The sequence below is a fragment of the Stenella coeruleoalba genome (genome assembly GCF_951394435.1).
Source record: "Stenella coeruleoalba genome assembly, chromosome: 18".
Lineage (NCBI taxonomy): Eukaryota > Metazoa > Chordata > Mammalia > Artiodactyla > Delphinidae > Stenella > Stenella coeruleoalba.
In genome coordinates, this window is record NC_137164.1 from 65841591 (window position 1) to 65861668 (window position 20078).

General features: G+C 40.6%; 1 protein-coding gene across 4 annotated transcripts in view; it reads left to right on the forward strand.

Annotated features, from left to right (window-relative positions):
• The window catches only part of IPO5 (importin 5), a 130244-nt gene that overhangs the window by 71205 nt on the left and 38961 nt on the right, over window positions 1-20078 (forward strand). For 2 of the 4 annotated variants that reach the window (XM_079903311.1, XM_079903312.1), the window contains exons 2-3: window positions 14302-14411; window positions 19344-19437. In XM_079903311.1, coding sequence (XP_079759437.1) covers window positions 14302-14411; window positions 19344-19437 — 204 coding nt within the window. Of the gene's footprint in view, window positions 1-14297; window positions 14412-19343; window positions 19438-20078 lie in introns of all 4 variants that reach the window. The other 2 variants (XM_079903313.1, XM_079903314.1) reach the window with 2 other exon arrangements.

The window sequence follows — 20078 nt, forward strand, 5'->3', positions numbered from 1 at the left end:
TTACTGTTGATTTCCTCTTTTATAGCTGTGAGCAGTTGCCTTATGTATTGAAGTGTTCCTGTGTTGGGTGCATATATATTTATAATTGTTATATCTTTTTCTTGGATTGATCCCTTGATCATTATGTAGTGCTGGACTGCAAAATTTTTATTGTCACATTTTCATTTAGCAGTTAAACCTCTTCTATTACAAGACAACAAATAACATCAGTATTTCCTCAGTAAATACCAGGGACCTGCATTGTTTTAGGCATTGAGATGTTACAAAGGAGAAATTAGACATGGTCCCTTAACTTCTGGTTTCTGAGATTTGACCAAAAAGATAAGACAACTTCACGGTGAAATCATTAGAGAGGTGGGCGGAAGGTCAACTAGAAATATGCTTAACAATTTTTATAATTAACGTAGACTTTTTAGAAGGCCAAATTTGAAAGGAAAATATTTTGTTAATTTTTTTATGTTCTTCTTAGCTTTGTTCACATTTATCATAATTTCATTATGCTTTTATTTCCATGCTTGCTTTTTTTGTTTGTTTGTTTGTTACATTGGGTCTTCATTGCTGCGTGTGGGCTTTCTCTAGTTGCAGCGAGCCGGGGCTACTCTTCATTGTGATGCACGGGCTTCTTATTGCGGTGGCTTCTCCTGTTGCACAGCACGGGCTCATGCATGTGGGCTTCAGTAGTTTGGCTCGTGGGCTCTAGAACACAGGCTCAGCAGCCATGGTGCACAGGCTTAGTTGCTCTGCAGCATGTGGGATCTTCCCAGACCAGAGCTCGAACCCATGTCCCCTGCATTAGCAGGCAGATTCCTAACCATTGTGCCACCAGGGAAGTCCCTTGCTTTATTTTTTACTATGCCATATTCATTATGTTTTAAGAGGAGATGATGAGACCAAGGTGAAATGATGACCCCCAAAATTAGGTGACATAAATTTTCTCCAAGGAAAGAAGTCTTTCAATGACAACATTTGTGTTTTGAATTATACATCTATAAACAATTGTTAAAATCTTTGCATTACAATATTTGCTTATTTACTCATTATACGGAAACATTTCTTAGAGGGAGCTATGCAGGTTACATGAAGCCCATTTTACATAAAAGAAAATGTATGCAAGCGGTCATGTGACTTCTCCAAATTCTCACCACGAGTCATAAAAGCAGAAATCAAGTCACCTGACTTAGTCTTTTGCTGTGTCCACTTCATGCTGTGTTCACTTATTTTAAAGCATGGCTACTTCAATCCATTTCCATATTCTTTTCATAGTTGATTATAGTTATACCTACAGTGGCTCAGGAAAATATCTGTCTTTTATGTGTCCAGCTTTCTCAAAGGATATTGACATTTTCACAGAACTTCAGAGCTGGAGGGTGTCTCTAAGATCTAGTCCAACACTCTCATTTTATAGATTAGGAATCTGAGGCCCAGAGTGGTTAAGAAGCTCCAAGAGAAGCTCCAAGGTAAACAGTGGTGTAAAAATGGATCTTATGAGAAAAGGTAAAAGGCACCAACATTGTTTCCTCAGAACAGCTAATTTAATACTGACCTCTGAGTATTAGAAGAATTATGATTCAGGAAGTGTAATAAGGACGTTTTTTACTTCTGTCTGTCTATACCAAAACAAAACAGAAAAAAAAAATAAAAACAAGAGGGAATGAGTTTTGCTTAGACTGAGCAAAAAGAATGAGGATAAATATGAAAAAGAATTTTCTGGCAGCCAGGATGATTAAAAACTGAGATAGGAAACCTAGAGATATGGTTCACATACCACTCAATTCCCCTATTTAAGGTGTAAAAGTCAACGTTTTTTAGTATATTCACAGTTGTGCAACCATAAATATAATCCATTTTAGAACATTGTCATCAACTCAAAAAAACCCCATACCTTTTAGTTATCACTCCCTGTGGCCCCCTTTCTCCTAGCCATAGGCAGCCACTAATCTACTCTGTCTCTATAGATTGACCTATTTGGAACATTTCATGTAAGTGGAATCATATAGTATGTGGTCTTGTGTGACTGTCTTCTTTCCTTAGCATCATGTTTTCAAAGTTCATTTATGTCATAGCATGTATCAGTTCTTCATTCCTTTTGATTGCCAAATAATACTCCATTGCATGGATATACCACATTTTGTTTATCTATTCATCCGTTGATAGGTATTTGAATTGTTTCCACCTTTGACTTTTGTGAATAATGCTGCTAAGAACATTAATGTGCAAGTTCTTGTGTAGACATATGTATCTATTTCTCTTGGGTATATACCGAGATGTGGAATGACTGGGTCAAATGATAACAATTATGTTTAACTTTTAAGGAACTGCAAGACAGTTTCCAAAGTAGCTGCACCATTTTTATTCCCACCAGCAGTGTAAGAGGGTCCCAATTTCTCCACATTCTCACCAACACTGTTATTATGACTTCTTGATTCTAGCCATTTTAGTGAGTGTGAGGTGGTATCTCACTGTGGTTTTGATTCTCACTTCCCTGATGATTAGATGTAGAGCATCTTTCTGTGTGTTTATTGGTGATTTGTATGTCATCTTTGGAGAAGGGTCTATTCAGATCCTTTGCTCATGAAAAAATTTCTTTTTGAAAGGTTAAGTGTAGATTAGATTCTTAATCTCTTGGTTGCTTCAGATCCAGTCCTCTATTACCTGAATTATATGAGTCCTAGTTGTATGAATTTGAATTGTACCAATTCTTTCTAGTTCCATGAATCTACAATTTGGAAGCATTTTCCTATCTTAAATTTGATTTTTATAGAATGGAAGGTGAAGGATAAAATGTAGCAAAAGGTCCCCACTTCCTGCAGAGATGAACTTTCGAGTTAAAAGAGCTATCAAGATGCATTTTGGGAAAGTCCTCTGTTGCAGTGGTAAGTCCTGCCAAACAGGCTTCCATATTGGTGCAAAACGTGGCCCAGAAATGAGCCAGTGGGCAAATGTGCTTAATTTCCCATGGCCTTTGAAAAAATAAACCCAGCTTTTGTCTGAATTACATTATGGGGTGATCCCTCTTCAACCAGCCAAGAGCACAGCTGACTTGTTTCTCCAAATGTATGATGTAGCATGAAGATATACATCCCAAGAAAAGCAATTCAGCAGGGTCTCAGTATAGACATGTTCATGAAGGGTGCAGCCTTGGGAGGGGAAGCCAGCGCTTTGCTTCCAGACCACTCCCTTCCTCTGAGTTATTATGTTGCTTAATTTAAAGATGAACATTTAAAATTTTTTTAATTATTTTTTAAGGTCTGCAGGCTCTACATTCCCCAAAATAAGGCTAACGATGGTAGGAAGGAAACAAGTATGTACCAGTTTGTGAGTGGGTAGACGTAGTGGTTTGAGATTTTAGGGTATAAAGGTATGACCTGGGGCAGGTGAAGCCACCACAGTTGATCACTTGAACACAGTATGAGCTCACTGAATAGTTAGGAAATAATGACAGGAGTTTTTCTTTTTTCAAAAACAAAAGACATTTGCATTATCCACCACTAACCTCCCCATCTCCATCTCAAATAGTAGTAAAATGGTGAAGGCTACATGAACAGCTTGAAGGATCTAAACCTATTGTTAACTAAAGAATGACACCATATCTAAGTAATCATTAGAAGGTTTACATCTTAAAAAGAAAAAGAAGAGATCATGGAGTTTTCTGATTATCCAAGATTCTCACAGCTCATCTGTGACTAACGTGGAATGTAAGGCAAATTAGGCCGTAAGGCAAAACCGTCCACCCCAGTTCTCCTATAGCTGATTTTCTAGCCTACCTTATCCACCATGATGCTCCTTACTCAACTGTTTTCCACCTGTTGTACCTGGTGATGAAGAGATCAATAGATATTCCCCATATTCCAGTCTTTGGTGTAGGTTTGAAATGTCCAAAGGTCAGCCAGGGCAGCTGAGGTCAGCCATCAACTGGTCAATTTCCCAGGGACTGAAGGAATGGCTGGAATTCATTCTTTTAATACGTTCATCATACATCTTACAATCAGTTTGTAACCATTCAGTCCTTGCCTCTTAACCTGCAAAACTTCTGGTTTTGGACTCTTGGTAGGATCCTTAAGCAAAACGCCATGAGGGTACCTCACTGCCATGACCCCTGCCCACCAGCCATAACGTAAGAACAAACAACACGTGATGGAAGTGAGGACAAAGAAGCAGGGAATTGCACCAAAGAACTTTCAGGATTTGCAGAGAGACCTTGAAAGTGCTTAGACCTCATATTTTACCAAGAAAAAAACCAACCTTTGTAAAGGGATCTGCATGTGTCTTATGAAACAATTTCAGAAACCAAAAAGTTTGATTTTCATTAATTATCGATGAAAATTAAGAAACAGAATGAAGAAATATTAAATGTAGTGGTCATCAAGGACCAAGACAATGGAGGCCAAATCTGATAAATCAATATATCCTATAAGAACTTAAACAGACCGAAATGCCATAAACTTATTTAACAGGGAATTTCCTTCTGCTTCTATATAAATTTATCTTTGTCCGTTTGAGAGATGAGTTTCTGTTTTTAGTATTGAATAGTGGAATAGAATTGAAATCCTAGGTAAAGAAACTGAGTAGTTTCAAAGCTGAAGTTGCTGATACATTTGGGGTCCTAGTAACCCCCAACCACATGTTTTGAGTTCTCAAAGGCCAGAGCTCCTGTCCCTTCTGTGGCTTTGGGGACAGTTAGGTCAGCCGATAACATCTGAATGAACGAGCCACCTGGAAAGCTTGTATGGCAGGCAAGTTGAAGTGGGCCAGCAGCATGGCACTGCTGACCTGCAGCGGGTCACAATTGTAGTCAGAGGTCTCCATGGTGATGTTTCTGAGCCATGAGGTTGGAACTGTGGGATTAATGACATCCCACACTGGAGCAACTATAGTGCTGAGAATAGCTTGGACTAAGGTAAGTCATCCCCAGACCTGAGATTTAGATGAAAAAAACGTAAGAACTTATCAATCCACACTGAGGGACAAATTAGGGTGATTCTGGAGGGCAAGTCTTTCTGTGTGAGATCCTGGAGGGCCTTTTCCCTCTCTCACCATCCGGAGTCCCCATAGTGGTTCCGACGAGAGAGGAAAGGCCAGAAAAAATGATTCTGAGAACGGGACTAGACAGAGACCAAGAATGAAAGAATGCGAATTCAATGATTGCAAGTTGTTCCTTGATATTGTGTTTTAAATTAGCTGGTGACTGCCTCCGTGGACTTAAGGAAACATCACTTGATTAGAGTTGCTCCAAAAAATGTAGGCTATTGTCCTACTGATCTCAGTAGTCATTCTGAAAGAGTTAGAAATGAGTTTTTATTTCATTTAGGTGGTTCTGGAGAAAAACCTTTCCGGGACCCATGAATGGGCACAGCTGTTTTCCCTGATCAGGATCCTTGCAGCACCCAAGTAAGACTAAAACTAGCAGATATATTTTGTTCTGTCTCTGGCCCCTGTTAATTGCATTCTTTATTTCCTTTAAAACAAAAATCTCCTACTGTTTTCTTCTACAATTCTGATATTCATTTCTTGATCATTTCACCTTCTATTCACCCATGAATCAAAATCCAATCCACCAGGATTTTCTACCCCACTTTTCTACAGAAAAATAAGTACTTAAAAGCAGTTTGATTCTTTAATTTCTCAAGCGTCTCAAAATAAGTTCTGTTTAAAATCTTCAGAGTTCCCATCTTAGGCCTCTATACATTCTGGCTGTTTCCTCTCAGAGGCTGAGGACAAGTTATCTTAATTTTCTGGGACCACAGGAAATGGTAAATGAGGAAAAACAATTCATTTTTATTGTGGGAAAACTAAATCACTAAGTAGTCAGAAGACTACTTACTTGATGGACTACCTTACTTAAATGCTTCTCTGAGAACTTAGCCCCCTAACTAGGTATAAAAAAGCCACAATTACAGAGAAAAGAATTAGATACAGGGGACTTGTCAATGGCAATGCTTTTATTATATAAAGTCTAATTTAGACCTTCCTAAACAGTTTTGCTTCATTGCTCTGTCACTTGTGTTTATATGTATATATGTTGGAACCTCCATAACACTAGCAGTAAGAGACAGCTTTGTGCCGGGGCATTGGGTCAGCATCTTAGCAGAGTTAAGCGTCTGGAACACAGTTAACCCCTAAATGAAAAATACCTAAGTGGCCAATTGTAAAGCTCATGCATGGGACTCTACTGAAAATATGCTCAGCTTTGCCTATTTCATATACCATTTAATGTCCTTGGTTATTTAGTCTCCAGAGCACATAGCAAACCAGATGATCAGAGCAGCTGACAAGTAGAGGCAGCTGTCATTTTACGTTGGCCACTACAAGAAGTGGCAGCTGACTGACAGGAAGAATGGAAGAAGAAAAAATAGAAGAAGAAAAGAAAAAACTTCTAAAAAGCAGGCAGATATAAGACCTCAAATCCCAGAGACACAGAGCAGTTTTGTTTCAGGACAAGCGACTCTAAGTGGCCTCTGTAGTCATCTATTTCAACACAGTGCGATAATTGACTTAATTACCCTCAAATGTTGGAGCTGGAAAGATGCCCTTGGGATCTCGCCCAACTATCCCAATTTACAGGTGAGGAAATGGAGACCTAGGGAAGCACTGAGGGCCCAGGTCAGCATCACAGCTGGTTAGTGGTGGAGCTGTAGCTGGAACCAGTTTGATCCTGACCCCAATGTACTTTTTCTTGACAAAATGGTTGAAGCCTCATTGGTTAAAGATGAAGATCAAATGAGATTAAAATACAGAAGCTTAGCACAAACACAGAGAGATCAAAATCTCATTAGCTTATTATGAACTTTAAAATCTGATCTAAAAAATGGTTGAGCATTTTTAATATGAATCTTTTAAATAACGTTTCTCTTTCTGAAAAGTAATTTCCATGAAGCAGTCCATTCTTGGGCGCTAAAATGTCACCTCTCCAGAAAGGTCTTCCTTGACTACCCTATTAAAAATAGTACCTCTTTCACTTTCTATCTCCTTACCTTGGTTTAATATGTCTTATAACCTATCACCATATGAAATTATACACACACACACACACACACACACACACACACACATACACACGGAAGACTGATTATAACAAACCTGATTTGTAACATATAATGGAATCCCTTTATAATGATGGTGTTTAGATACAAGTACCAATATTCCCATCTTAAGCTAAGTTCTATCAAGATTTGCTATCTGTAATTAGGTTTAAGAGGAAATATTTGGCCTGTGGTAGAGCTGGATCCATGTAACACTAGCATTTTTCTAACATGTTTCCAATATCACTCTTACTGTACATGGCAGATAGAAATTAAAACACATTCCTGCTTTGCCCACTTCCTTTCTACGTTCCTTAAAAGGGCCTGGGCTATTATCTCTGATGACCGAGCAAAAACTTAAGTGTGAACAAAAATTCGATAAGAGCTTAGATTGAGACGGGAAGAGGACAGCATCTGACATCTTAGATATCAATGTGATCTAATTCTTTAAAGAATTATTTGAATTCCATATTGTTTAAAGCGTGATTTCTAAGTGAGAGGTGGAGAAGTAGATGAGACTGTAGGAGGGCTGAATGGTTGAAGGTTTAGAGAAAATAGTATTTCCTTAGCAGCACCACCACTACTACTTTTCCTGAAATATGAAAAATAAAAATAATTCCCTCAAATAAAATGCTGTGCAATTGACCTTCTCTTTAACATTTGTGCCTACTTGTTCTTCCGACTATCTTTACATTCATGAGTGGACTCCTAGGTGTTAAAAGGCCCTTGCAGCCAGAGATCAAAGGGAATTCGAATACAAGGTGACATATTCAATGTGCCAGTTCTCTCTTATGATTACATTTGTATTATTAATGAATTAGAAACCTCCTCTGCCTGACCACTAGTGTTGGGATGTCTCAGGGCTGAGTCCTTGGCCGCCTTCTCTCTTCCCCAGGCAATGTCATCCACTTCCACACCTTTAAATGTCATGAATGTGATGACTGAAGTTGATATTTCCAGCCCTGCCCTCTTCCTGATGTCCTGACCCCTCTGTCCAACTACTTGCTGGACATCATCACTCGAACGCCTAGTGGCATCTCAAATTCACCATGAACAAAACCCAACTCTTGTTTTCTTCTCTCCAGACCTTACCCCAAACAGATCATCTTAATGACATCACCGGTGCTCAGACTCCAAACCTAGGCATCCTTGATTCCTCTGTCTCACCCCCATCAGAGGAGGACCTACCATGAAGCTCATGAAGCTTCAGCTGCCGGGCCCTTCACTTGCATAGAAGCCTTGCAGGGAACCTCATTTTCTGTCCAGATTTTAATTTTTCTTACAGAGGGCCCTCAGATTGTGTACGTTTCAGATCCCATAAAACTTGGATCTGCCTCTGCACCCTGCGTCCTGATGTATTTTCAGAAGAATACTATCTAAATCTGACCACCTCAGACATGATCTCTGTTGATCCAAGCCAGCACCTTCTCTGACCTCGAGTACTACAGTGGCTTCCTAATGCTCACACAGCTTCCTCACTTCTCTCCTACAGTCTGTTTCCTATATAGCAGCCAGAATGATCTTTTGAAACTGTTTTTCAGGTCACATTCCTGACTTAACCCGTTGGCTTCCCATTCCACTTAGAATACGTCACACCACTGAACTATCACAGTGCCCCTGGGTCATCTAGCCCCTGCTTACCTCCGAGCCCCTTTCCTTACAGCTGACTCCCCTCTAGCTGTACCCTTCTTCCCTGGCTGGAACACACCAGACTCTCTTTTTGCCTTGGGGCTTTTGTACTCGCTGTTTCCTCTGCTTGGGGGATTTCCCCCGTTTCTTCATGTGTCTTCTCATCATTCAAGTCTCAGCTCAAACATCACCTCCCCTCAAAAGACTGTGTCCTCTGGGTGGAGACCCAACTCCTCCTCCGTCATTCATGATCCCATTATCCTCTTCTTGTCACGTGTCACAATAAGAAATGATCTACTCAGTTTACTTTATTGTCTGGCTTCGTTCAAAGGATTGTAAACTCCGTGAAGTTCCACTTGCTCACTACGAACCCCTGCAGTGCCCACTTCAGAGAAGGTGCCATTAAATATTTGCTAAACAAATGACCAAGGGAAATGTTTGTTAAATAAATACTAATATAGTAAAATAGGGTATGAAGAGGTACTACATGTAGAGTGGGTAGAATTGAGGAATATGAACTATTATGAAGTTCTTTTGTTTGTTTCTTCCTTATTAACTGAAGACGGTTAAAAATCTATCCTGCCAGTGGATGCAAGTTTGAGCTGTGCATTGATGTCACAATTAATATTCCATTATGTATGTTATCACAATGCATGAGGTAAAATGTGTATGTCATTGTGTCCAAACTGTGAGGTACTTGCCATAAATAGCAAGTAAATGGAGAGGAAAATATACAGGCTACATCCCATCTGGATCTCCTCTTCGCCCCACGTATTGGCTCAGGAATGCTCAGAAGGTTTGAGGGTTATGAATGTTACCATCCACGTATTCTGAACGGAGCTAAATATATTGTGGAAAAATAGAAAAAATAGGAAAAAAAATCAGTAATTGAGATCTGCATCAATTTCCTTCAGCTCTCTAAGAAAAAGCACTTTTTAAAATACCAGCTTTATTGAGATATAATTCACATACCATAAAGTTCATTCTTTTAAAGTGTACAATTGAGTGTTTAGTATATTTACAAGAGTTGTGCATCCCTCACATTCCAGAACATTTCATCCCCCCAAAGAAACTCCATACCCATTACTAGTCACTCCACATTCCCTCCCTTCCTCTCCTGCCCCCTCCCCTCCCCCAGGCTCCTGGCAACCACGAATCCACATTCTGTCTCTCTGAATTTGCTGATTCTGGACATTTCAGATAAATGTAACCAAAAAAATGTGACTTTTTATGTCAGGTTTCTTTCACTTATAATGTTTTTAAGGTTCATCCACGTTGTACCATGTGTCAGTACTTCATTTCTTTTCATTGCCAAATAATATCCCGTTGTATAGATAAGCCACGTTTTATCTGTTGGCGGACATTTGGATTGTTAATTCTTTTTGGCTCTTATGAATAATGTTGCTATGACCATTCATGTATTGATACAAGTTTTGTGTAGACATATGTTTCCACATCACCCGAGTATACACTTGAGTAGAATTGCTGAGTCATATGGTAGTTCTATGTTTAACTTTTAAAGAACTGCCAAGCTGTTTTTCAAACTGACTGCACCATTTTATGTGCCCATCAGCAGTGTATAAGGGTTCCAATTTCTCCACCAATCTCTGTACCACCACTTGCTATTGTCTTTTTTATTATAGCCATCTGAGTGGGTATGAACTGGTATCTCATTGCGGTTTTGATTTACATTTCCCTAATAACTAATGATGTTGAGCATCTTTTAATGTACTTATTAGCTATCTGTATTCATATATCTTCTTTGAGGAAGTGTCTATTCAATATTTTGCCATTTTTTAATTGCGTTGTTTTTTTGCTATAGAATTGTAGAAGTTCTTTATACATTCCGATTCAAGTCCTTTATCAGATGTTTGATTTGCAAATATTTCTCCCATTCTATGGATTGTCTTTTCACTTTCCTGATGGCTTCCTTGGAAGCACAAACGTTAAAGTCCTATTTTTCTATTTTTTTTCCTTTGTCTTTTTGTGATTTTAGTGTCATGTCTAAGAAACCCATGCTTAATCCAAGGCCATGAAGATTTGGTCTTATGTGTTTTTCTGAGAATGTTATAGCTCTAGCTCCCACATTGAGGTCTGTGCTTCATTTTGAGATTTGTATTCGGTGCAAAGTAGCAGTCCAGCTTCATTCTTTCGCATGTGGATATCCAGTTGTACCAGCAACCTTTGTTAAAATGACTGTTCTTTCACACTGAATGGTCTTGGTACCTATATACATCAGCATTCTGCAAAGAACCATTAGGATATATTATAGAGAGATTTATTTTAAAGAATTAGGTACCATGATTGTTAGGCCTGGCATGTCTGAAATCGTCGGGCAGGCCAACAAGTGGAAATTCAGATAAAAGTTGATTTTGTAGTCTGGAGTCTGAAATTTGCAAAGGAAGCCAGCAGGTTTTTCTATGTTGCAGTCTTGAAGCAGAATTGCTTCTTTCTCTGTAAACCTCAGTCTTTGCTATCAAGGCCTTCCATTGGTTGAATGAGACTCACTCACCTTATGGAGGGTAATCGGCTTTACTTAGATCAACTAATTGTAAATGTTACTTACATCCACAATACCTTCACAGCAACATCTAGACTAGTGTTTGACCAAACAACTGGGCACCATAGCCTAGTCAGGTTGAAACAAAATTAACCATCACAGCACCCTTGTCAAAAATCAACTGACCACAAATAGAAAGTTTATTTCTAGATTCTCTATTTATTCTCATTAATCTATGGGTCTATCCTTATGCCAGTAGCACAGCGTTTTGATTATTGTAGCTTTGTGGTAAGCTTAAAAATCAAGGTGTGAGTCCTCCAATTTTGTTTTGTTCAAGACTCTTTTGGTTCTTTGTAGTCTCTTGCAACTCATACGAATTTTAGGATCAGCTTGTCCATTTCTGAAAAAAAAAAAAAAGAAGTTGAAAGTTTGATAGGTGTTGCCTTAAATCTATAGATGAATTTGGGGAGTATTGCCATCTTAATATTAAGTCTTCCAATCCATGCATATGGGATGTCTTTCCATTTTTCTAGGTCTTCATAAATTTCTTTTAGCTATATTTTATGATTTTCATGAAAGTGTTATACTTCTTTTGTTAAATTTGTTCATGAGTATTATATTATTTTTTGATGCTATTATAAATGGGATTTCCTTAATTTCATTTTTTTTGATTGGTCATTGCTAGCGTATAGAAATATAATGAATTTTTGTATATTGATCTTGTGTCCTGCAACCTTGCTGAATTCATTTATTCTAATAGCATTTTTGTGAATTCATCAGGATTTTTTCCTATACAAGATCAGGTCATCTGTGAATCTCCAGTACAATGTTGAAAAGAAATTGTGAGAATGGACATTCTTGTCTTATTCTTGATCTCAGGAAGAAAGCATTCATTTTTTTCCCAGTAAGTATGATATTAGCTGTGGGTTTTTCATGGATGGCTTTTATCAGGTTGAGGAAGTTTTCTTCTATTCTTATTTTGTTGAGTGTTTTGTTGGGTTTTTTTTAAATCACGAAAGGGTGTTGGATTCTGTCAAACACTTTTTCTGCATCAACTGAGATGATCATGTGATCTTTGTACTTTATTCTATTAGTATATTACATTGATTGATTTTCTTATATACTAACCTGGCATTCCTGGGATAAATTCCACTTGGTCATGATATATAATCCTTTTTATATGTTGCTGGATTCAATTTTCTATGATTTTGTTGAGAATTTTTGCATCAATATTTATACTGGTATGTAGTTTTCTTTTTTTTTTAATTTATTTATTTTATTTGTTTTTGGCTGCATTGGATCTTCGTTGTTGTGCGTGGGCTTTCTCTAGTTGCAGCGAGTGGGGGCTACTCTTCATTGTGGTGTGTGGGCTTCTCATTGCGGTGGCTTCTCGTTGCGGAGCACATGCTCTAGGCACACGGGCTTCAGTAGTTGTGGCTTGCGGGCTCTGGAGCGCAGGCTCAGTAGTTGTGGCGCACGGGCTTAGTTGCTCTGCGGCATGTGGGATCTTCCCGGATCAGGGCTCGAACCTGCGCCCCCTGCATTGGCAGGTGGATTCTTAACCACTGTGCCACCAGGGAAGCCTTGTACATAGTTTTTCTGAGTTATTTTTCTTTGGTTTTAGTATCAGGTTAACACCGGCCTCATAAAATAAGTGTTCACTCTGCTCCTAATTTTTGGAAGAGTTTAAGAAAGATTGGTGCTAACTCTTCTTTGAATGTTTGGTAGAACATTCATTTACAGTGAGGACATCTAGTCCTGGAATTTTGTGACAAGTCGTTTTAATTATTAATTCTATTCAGTTCTTTGTTACAGGTCTATTCAGATTTCTATTTCTTGAATTCACTTTCGAAATTGTGATTTTTCTAGGAATTTTCCCATTTCGTCTAGGTTATCTAATTTGTTAGCATACAATTGTTCATAGCATTCCTTTATAATTCTTTTTATTTCTGAAAGTTTGGTAGTGATGTCCTCTTTTATTTCTGATTTTAGTAATTTGAGTCTTCTTTTTTCCTGGTCACTCTAGCCCAAAGTTTGTCAATTTTTTTTTATGTGTTCAAAGAAACAACTTTTTTTTTCTGTATTGTTTTTCTATTTCCTACTTCATTTATTTCCTTTTCTTGTTTATTATTTCTTCTGCTTGCTTTAGGTTTTGTTTGCCCCTTTTCTAGTTTCTAAGAAACTAGATTAGATTATTGATTTGAGGTCTGTCCTTTTTAATGAAGATGCTTACAACTCTGAATTTCCCTATGGGAACTGCTTTCACTACATCCCATAAGTTTTGGTATCTTATGTTTTCATTTTCATTCATCTCAGTATTTCCTAATTTCTCTTGTGACTTCTCCAAGCCATTTGTTATTTAGGAGGGTGATGATTAATTTCCACTTATTTGTGAATTTCCTTTTGTTCTTGAATTCTAATTTCATTTTACTATGGATGGAGAACATATTTCATATGATTCCAATCCTTTTAAACATACTGAGGCTTGTTTTATGGTCTAACATAAGATCTATCCTGGAGAATGTTCCCTATGCACTTGAGAAGAATGTATATTCTGCTGTCGTTGGATGGAGTGTCTTACAGATAGATATGTTAGGTCTTCTATTTCCTGTCAATCTTCTGCCTAGTGGTCCTATCCATTATTGAAAGTGGAAATTGAAGTCTCCAACTATTTTGTTGAATTTCTCCCTTCAGTTCTGTCAAGTTTTACTTCACGTATTTTGGGGCTCTGTTGGTAGGTACATGTGTTTATAATTGTTAAGTCTTCCTGATTGATTGACCCTTTTATCATAATAAAATGTCCTCCTTTGTCTCTGACAACAATTTTTTCTTAAAATTTATTTTGTCTGACATTAATATAGTCATTTCAGCTCTCTTTTGGATACTGTTTGTGTGTATATCTTTTTCCATTCTCTTATTTTCACCCTATTTGTGTTCTAAGAAAAAACATTAAACTTAAAAACTAAACTGTGTTTTTAAATCCACTTACCACATTGAATGAAAATAATCAACATCAAAATTATAAAAGATATTCTTCCTTCCCCCATCTCTTAACCAGTCCTGATTTAACCCATAAGGATTTATTCCACAGGATCAAATTTGGAGTCTTACTTACCTTCTAAAGGTTCACAAATCTATTTAATGTCCAGCCAGCAGGGAAAGGACATTCCTAAGCGAGGAACACGCTCAGAAAGTGCTGTACCATGTCTTCAAATCCCTGAGACTCAACTCGGAAAACTGGAAGCAACGGAAAGCCCTGTAAGGTAACTGATTTTCACTTGGTGACAAGTCACTTCCTAAATCTAAATGAAAAAGGTATTCAGGACACCTATGTTTAGCTAGTTGGTTATTTTATTCTCTAGGAAAGCACAGTCCAATAAAAATATAATGTGAACTACAAATGCAAATCACATACGTAAATTTTAAAGTTTCTAGTAGCCATATATTAAAAAGAGAAAATAGTCAAATTTATTAATATAGTTAATAGTGATAGCTTATTAGTAAATATAATAATATATTTTATTTAACCTAATATAATATCATTTCTACATGTGACCAATATAAAATTATGATTCTTAATTTCCTACTGTCTTTGAAATTTACACTTAAAGCACACCTTAATGCAAACTAGCCACATTTCAAATGATCAATAGCCATAATGGCTAGTGGCTGCCACATTGGACAGTGCAACTGTAGTATTTAAAGCTGAAAATGGCCTTGAAATCCTCTGTGCTGATCAAGTCAAACCCCAAAATTTTTTCTTAACCGCAATTATTATGCATTGCTTATATAATACGAGTATAAAAACGTAATAAACAGGTAGATGTGCAATCAGCATTAAATTTACAAATTTTGGAGGTTCCAATCTGCATTAGTAATGACAGCCAGCATTTATTAAGTGTTTGCTCTATGCCAGGCTCTATGCCAGGTATTTTAAAACATGGTGAAAGGTACTCCTGTTATCTCTATTTCATAGAAGATGAAACTGGGGCTAAGAAAAGTTAATTAACTTAGGCAAGATCAAGCAGCATGTACGTTGTGAAGCCATTACTTGAACTCTCATGCTGGCTGGCTCTGGAGCCTGTGAACCTGGCCTCCAAATTCTACTGCCTCCCTAAAATGAATCCAACCACCCGCAGACATGCGGTGAATTTCGTATGTAAAACTATGAGAGAGAGAGCAAAAGGAACGGAGGCCAAATTTCCCCTGCCTGTGTTCCATTCAGCAATTTGCTGAGGGCCTATTGTGTGCAGTGCCCTTGGGAATAAGGTTTCACTCACCCCTGGCTGGCATGCTCTGACTGAAACTCACTGCTCCAGAGAGGGGCTTGAACATTTTGATAAAAAGCAGCTGAAGAAATGTGAACTGTTCAGCTTTTTTATTTTCAGTAAACAACTTTTCAACAGTTCTCATCTTTTTTGCTGGCTCTTGTCTAGGCAACTGATAACATCAGTACGGGAAAGAGAAATCTTCTTTATCAGCCCAGTGTCTATTAACTATTCTTTAATCCATCCACATACTATTTTATTCTGCATAATTGAAAGACTAATAGAAAATATACATATATATTTTATACACACACAACTGTGATTACACATTTATATCACATGTAGCTTTAAGAGTAATTACTTATTTAAGGTCTATTTGTTATTTAGCACCCAAATCCATCTAACTAATAATAGCTGACAATTACCAAGTAACTACTATGCAGACACCATGCTATGTGCATTTACAAATACTATCCTAACTTTTACAGCACTCCTATGAAGAAGTATTATTCCCATTTTACAGATGAGGAAAAAAAGCCAACCTTTTTTCTTTGTACCATGTTAACTATTAATACAAACATCTGTAAATAATACCATCACCTTAAATCTGTGTACAGTTACAGATTATAATAGTTTCATTTATACCATGTAAACTGACCCTCATAATAAGTAGTGATACAGAAAGTACATGTGCTCACAACTACCAGGACAAGTAACTGTAGTTCTTTGGAGTCCTGGAGCAACTTAAAAAAAATTACAGAGTGTTCATTTGGGAGAACCTTACTTTATTTACATTCAGCACCCGATAAACCAGAAATGACAGGCAAGACCAAATTCTACCACAGCTGAGAGAAGCTTTCACAGAAGTTTTATAGGCCTGATTTCTCCAGCCTCCTCCCATTTCTAGAACATGCCCATCAACATGGAAGCCCATAAAGCCAAGAGCAGTAGCCAGAGAGGATTCTGATGCTCTCTCATTAAGGAGTCTTGCCTCCTGTAGTATTATATCATGATCAGACCGACAGTGCAGTGCCTTGTAACAAACTTCAAATATCCTAAACTACCTAGATTTCAGGTCCCAGTTGAGAGAAACTTGCAGTTTTCCATTTTTCCAACCTCACCCTTTTGTACAGGGAGTTGTAACCTAGCAAATATACCTCCAGAACTTAATAGAGGTCTCTTAAGCTAAAGAGAAAGGCATCAAGAGCTGGCTGTTTTCCCAGTTAATCCGCCCAAAGCAAAGGCAGCTAATCGGGAGTGAGCAGGATTAAAAAGTTTTCTGCGCCTCCATTTCATTTCCAATTATAATGTGATGTTAGAACTTTCGTGACTAGTAATATCATACCTTAACAACCATTATTATTCCATCTTATAGATGAGAAATTGAGCTTTAAAGACATTAAGTGCCTACTCAAGTTCACATAACTAGTAAGAAACTAAAGACCCAAATCCATTCAACCCAAGTTCAAGGTTCTTTACCTTATACCATCTAATCTGCTTTGGAAATAAATGTCTATTCTTGTGAACTGCCTTTATACAATATCTGAGCTATTTTCTTTTGGGAAGAGAACACTCATAAAACAAACAGGACTCTCTCCATGGGAAATCAGTTTCAAGTGCAATAAATTCCGAGAAGGCTGAGCATTACAGACTCTCCAAAAATGGCAGGCAGGCCTGCTGCTGAAAGGACAGTTCCCACCTAATAGGTTTTCTGGATACCAAAACTGGTCTCAATTGTCAGGATGTCTGTTATCCACCCCAAGTTTATAGGAATTTCTCCCATTAGGGAATCTCTTTATTCATTACCCTTAAAAATCTCCTCCTTCCCTTTTGATTAGATGCTTACAATATTAAAATAAGGATGGGCTGTCACTGCATATTCTAGCAGTTGATGTCACCACTAATACTAACTTGTTTTGTCTCTAGCCTGAAATAATTTTATGCTTTTTTGCCTCATCAAAAAACAAGCTTCCTATTTAGACAAATCCATAGAATTATGTCAGAATTTCTATTATTTAAGAATTATTTAACAAATATATGTAATCTACACAGTCATTGCCTATAAAAACACATATTACAACAGGTGTTAGATCAGGCCATCCTCTGAGCAAGTGTGTAGGCAACTCACCTTACTTCACTGGTAACTAGTCACTAAAATGGGTGTTTTAGTATGTAATCCCCCAAATCTTAATAACCTTGGGTGAGGTAATAAAGCCTCCTCAAACTCCAGACATGCCCACTGCAAAAAAACAAAACAAACAAAAAAACCAAAATCTACCCCAAATTAATGTACATAATGGTCTGTCTTTGAAGAAATGTATTATAAGAATGACAAATTGTCACATCTAAGAAACATCAAATCTACCAAGCTAGGTCGGCAGACCTCTTATAGAGAACCCTATCACTGTCACAGATAAAACTTTCTAAGGGAGTTTTTTCCACGAATCAGTTAGAATCCTTTACAATATCTTGGTTGGCAATCACAATTTCGTGTGGATCCCAGGCCTCAGCCCAGGGATTCTGGACACAGTGGCCTGGATTCTAACGTACAGGCAAGGTTTATCATTCATTCAAAAGCAAACGTTTTAAGTGGACCTTCAAAGACCAGAACCTCAACAGAATAATCAACAGGAAATTGAATTCCCTAAGTTAAATACTATGAGCGGCCAGAAGCGTAGTAGTCTCTGTCGCACTCAGAGCGGAAACTTCTCACTAGAAACGTCTTTTTGAGGCAGAAATGAATTGTGTTATTTTCTCCACCGTCAACCTTAACCCAATGCGTTGGACATAGTAGGGGCTCAAGAGAAGTGCCCTTTGATTGGAACACTACTGCTCCCTCAGCCTTTGGCAGCTCCAGAAAAGGCAGATTGGGGTATTATCTATGCTTTAGTCTACTTCAGTTGAAACGAGGTCTCTGAGCCCCTAAGGACGGATGTGAATCAAACATTTATTGAGAAATCAACCCTACAAGCCTGTGTTTCTTTAGGAAAGGCGGGGGGGGGTCTTAACTTTCCTCTATCATTGAAAGAATGGGACCCCAAAACAAGGAATTCAAAGGAATAGTCTAGGATCCTGGGGTGGGAAGAGGGGGAGGCAAGTGTGCTACGTGGCCACTGAGGACGACAGCGGGCTGGGAGTGGGTAGGCCTGGCGGGGGGGCCTGGGCCTGAGTAACCCCTCTTCCGGGTGAGTCACTGGTGAGCCTGGTGGGAGGAAGGGGCGGCCTGAGGCATAGCCCTTGGGGAGGTCGGAGGGTCTGACTGATGGAGGGATCTCTGGAGCTGGGGGTGGAATTAAAGTAGGAAGTGGATTTTGAAATCCACTCTGAGGTGGGGGGTCTAGGGCTCCAGGGGCCGGGGGACTGGGGCTGGGGGCGCTCCTCGGGTCGCAGGGAGGGGCTGCCGGGCAGCAGGGGAGGAGACTTGCCAGCCCGCGGCGCCGAAATCTCCCGCGCTCCGGAGCTGGCCCCTCCTCCCCAGCCGGGCCTCACGCCCCTCACCGCCGCCAGGCCCGCCAGCCGGCTCCTCCCGCTTTCCCCGCGACGCAAGCCGCGGCCACAGGAGCCACCACGTCCCCGCCCCGCCACCGCCCGCGCCAAGCCGGGCGGTCGGTCGCGCCCCGCCAGTGACGGCACTGCAGGGTGCGTGGCCAATCGGCTCGGCCCGCGAGCAGACGGTCTCGGCCCCGCCCCTCGCACCCAGGGCCAATGGGGCACCGGCGCTGGCGGCCCCGGTGGGGTGAGGGGTCGCGAGGCCCCGCCCTGTCCTCCCCTTTCCCCTTTGCCCCGCCCTTTCCCGCCCGGCCCCCCAGCCCCGTGTAGCTGCTGGTGCCGGTCCTCGCGCTGGGCCCGCCCCCGCCCCTCCCGCCGGCCCGCCAGCGCGCCTCACGGCTCCTGTCTCCCCTCCCTCCTTCTCTCTCTCACGCCTAGCGCAATGGCGGCCGGCGCGGCGGAGCAGCAACAGTTCTACCTACTCCTGGGAAACCTGCTCAGCCCCGACAATGTGGTCCGGAAACAGGCAGAGGTAACCGAGCTCGCCCCCTCCGGCCCCCGACTCCGCGCCCCGGCCGGCGCGCCGATCCTTCCCGCGACGCCGCTCGCTGGGCCTTGGCCGCTCAGCCGCGGCGGCGCAGGCCGGGCCGGGCGGGCGGCGGCCGCGCAGCCCACGTGTGAGTCGGCCGTCGGCTCCCAGCGGTGCCCCCCCGGGCCCTTCCGGCCCTTGCAGCCGCGGCGCCAGTTGCCTCCCCGTCGCCGCTCGCGCACACGTGCGGCCGCTGCTGACAAGCTGCCCCCGCCCAGATGGGGAAGCCGGGCGGCGGGGTGGGGTGTGGGGTGTGGGGCGGGCCCCGGGGCTCCCCTCGCCCCTTTCCCGCTTTATCCCTCTGGGCGCCTCCCCCGGCCTTCCAGCTGCGGTCCCACCCTGCCCAGCGCTGTGGTCCCCCAAACCCTGGCTGCTCCCTGACCCGTCACCCCTGCTTCTCTCCTGCCCCTCACTCTTAACACACCGTCTGCCCCTCGCTTCCCCATCCTTTCCTATTGAAATGTGCCTTGCCTTCTCGCCTTCTTTCCACCTGTTTACATTTAGTCCTCTTTCTCGTTCTGGTTCCTAACATCAGAAGCCGGATTTCCCTCCCCCCTCCGCCCCCAGTTTTGTGAAGTTGCCGT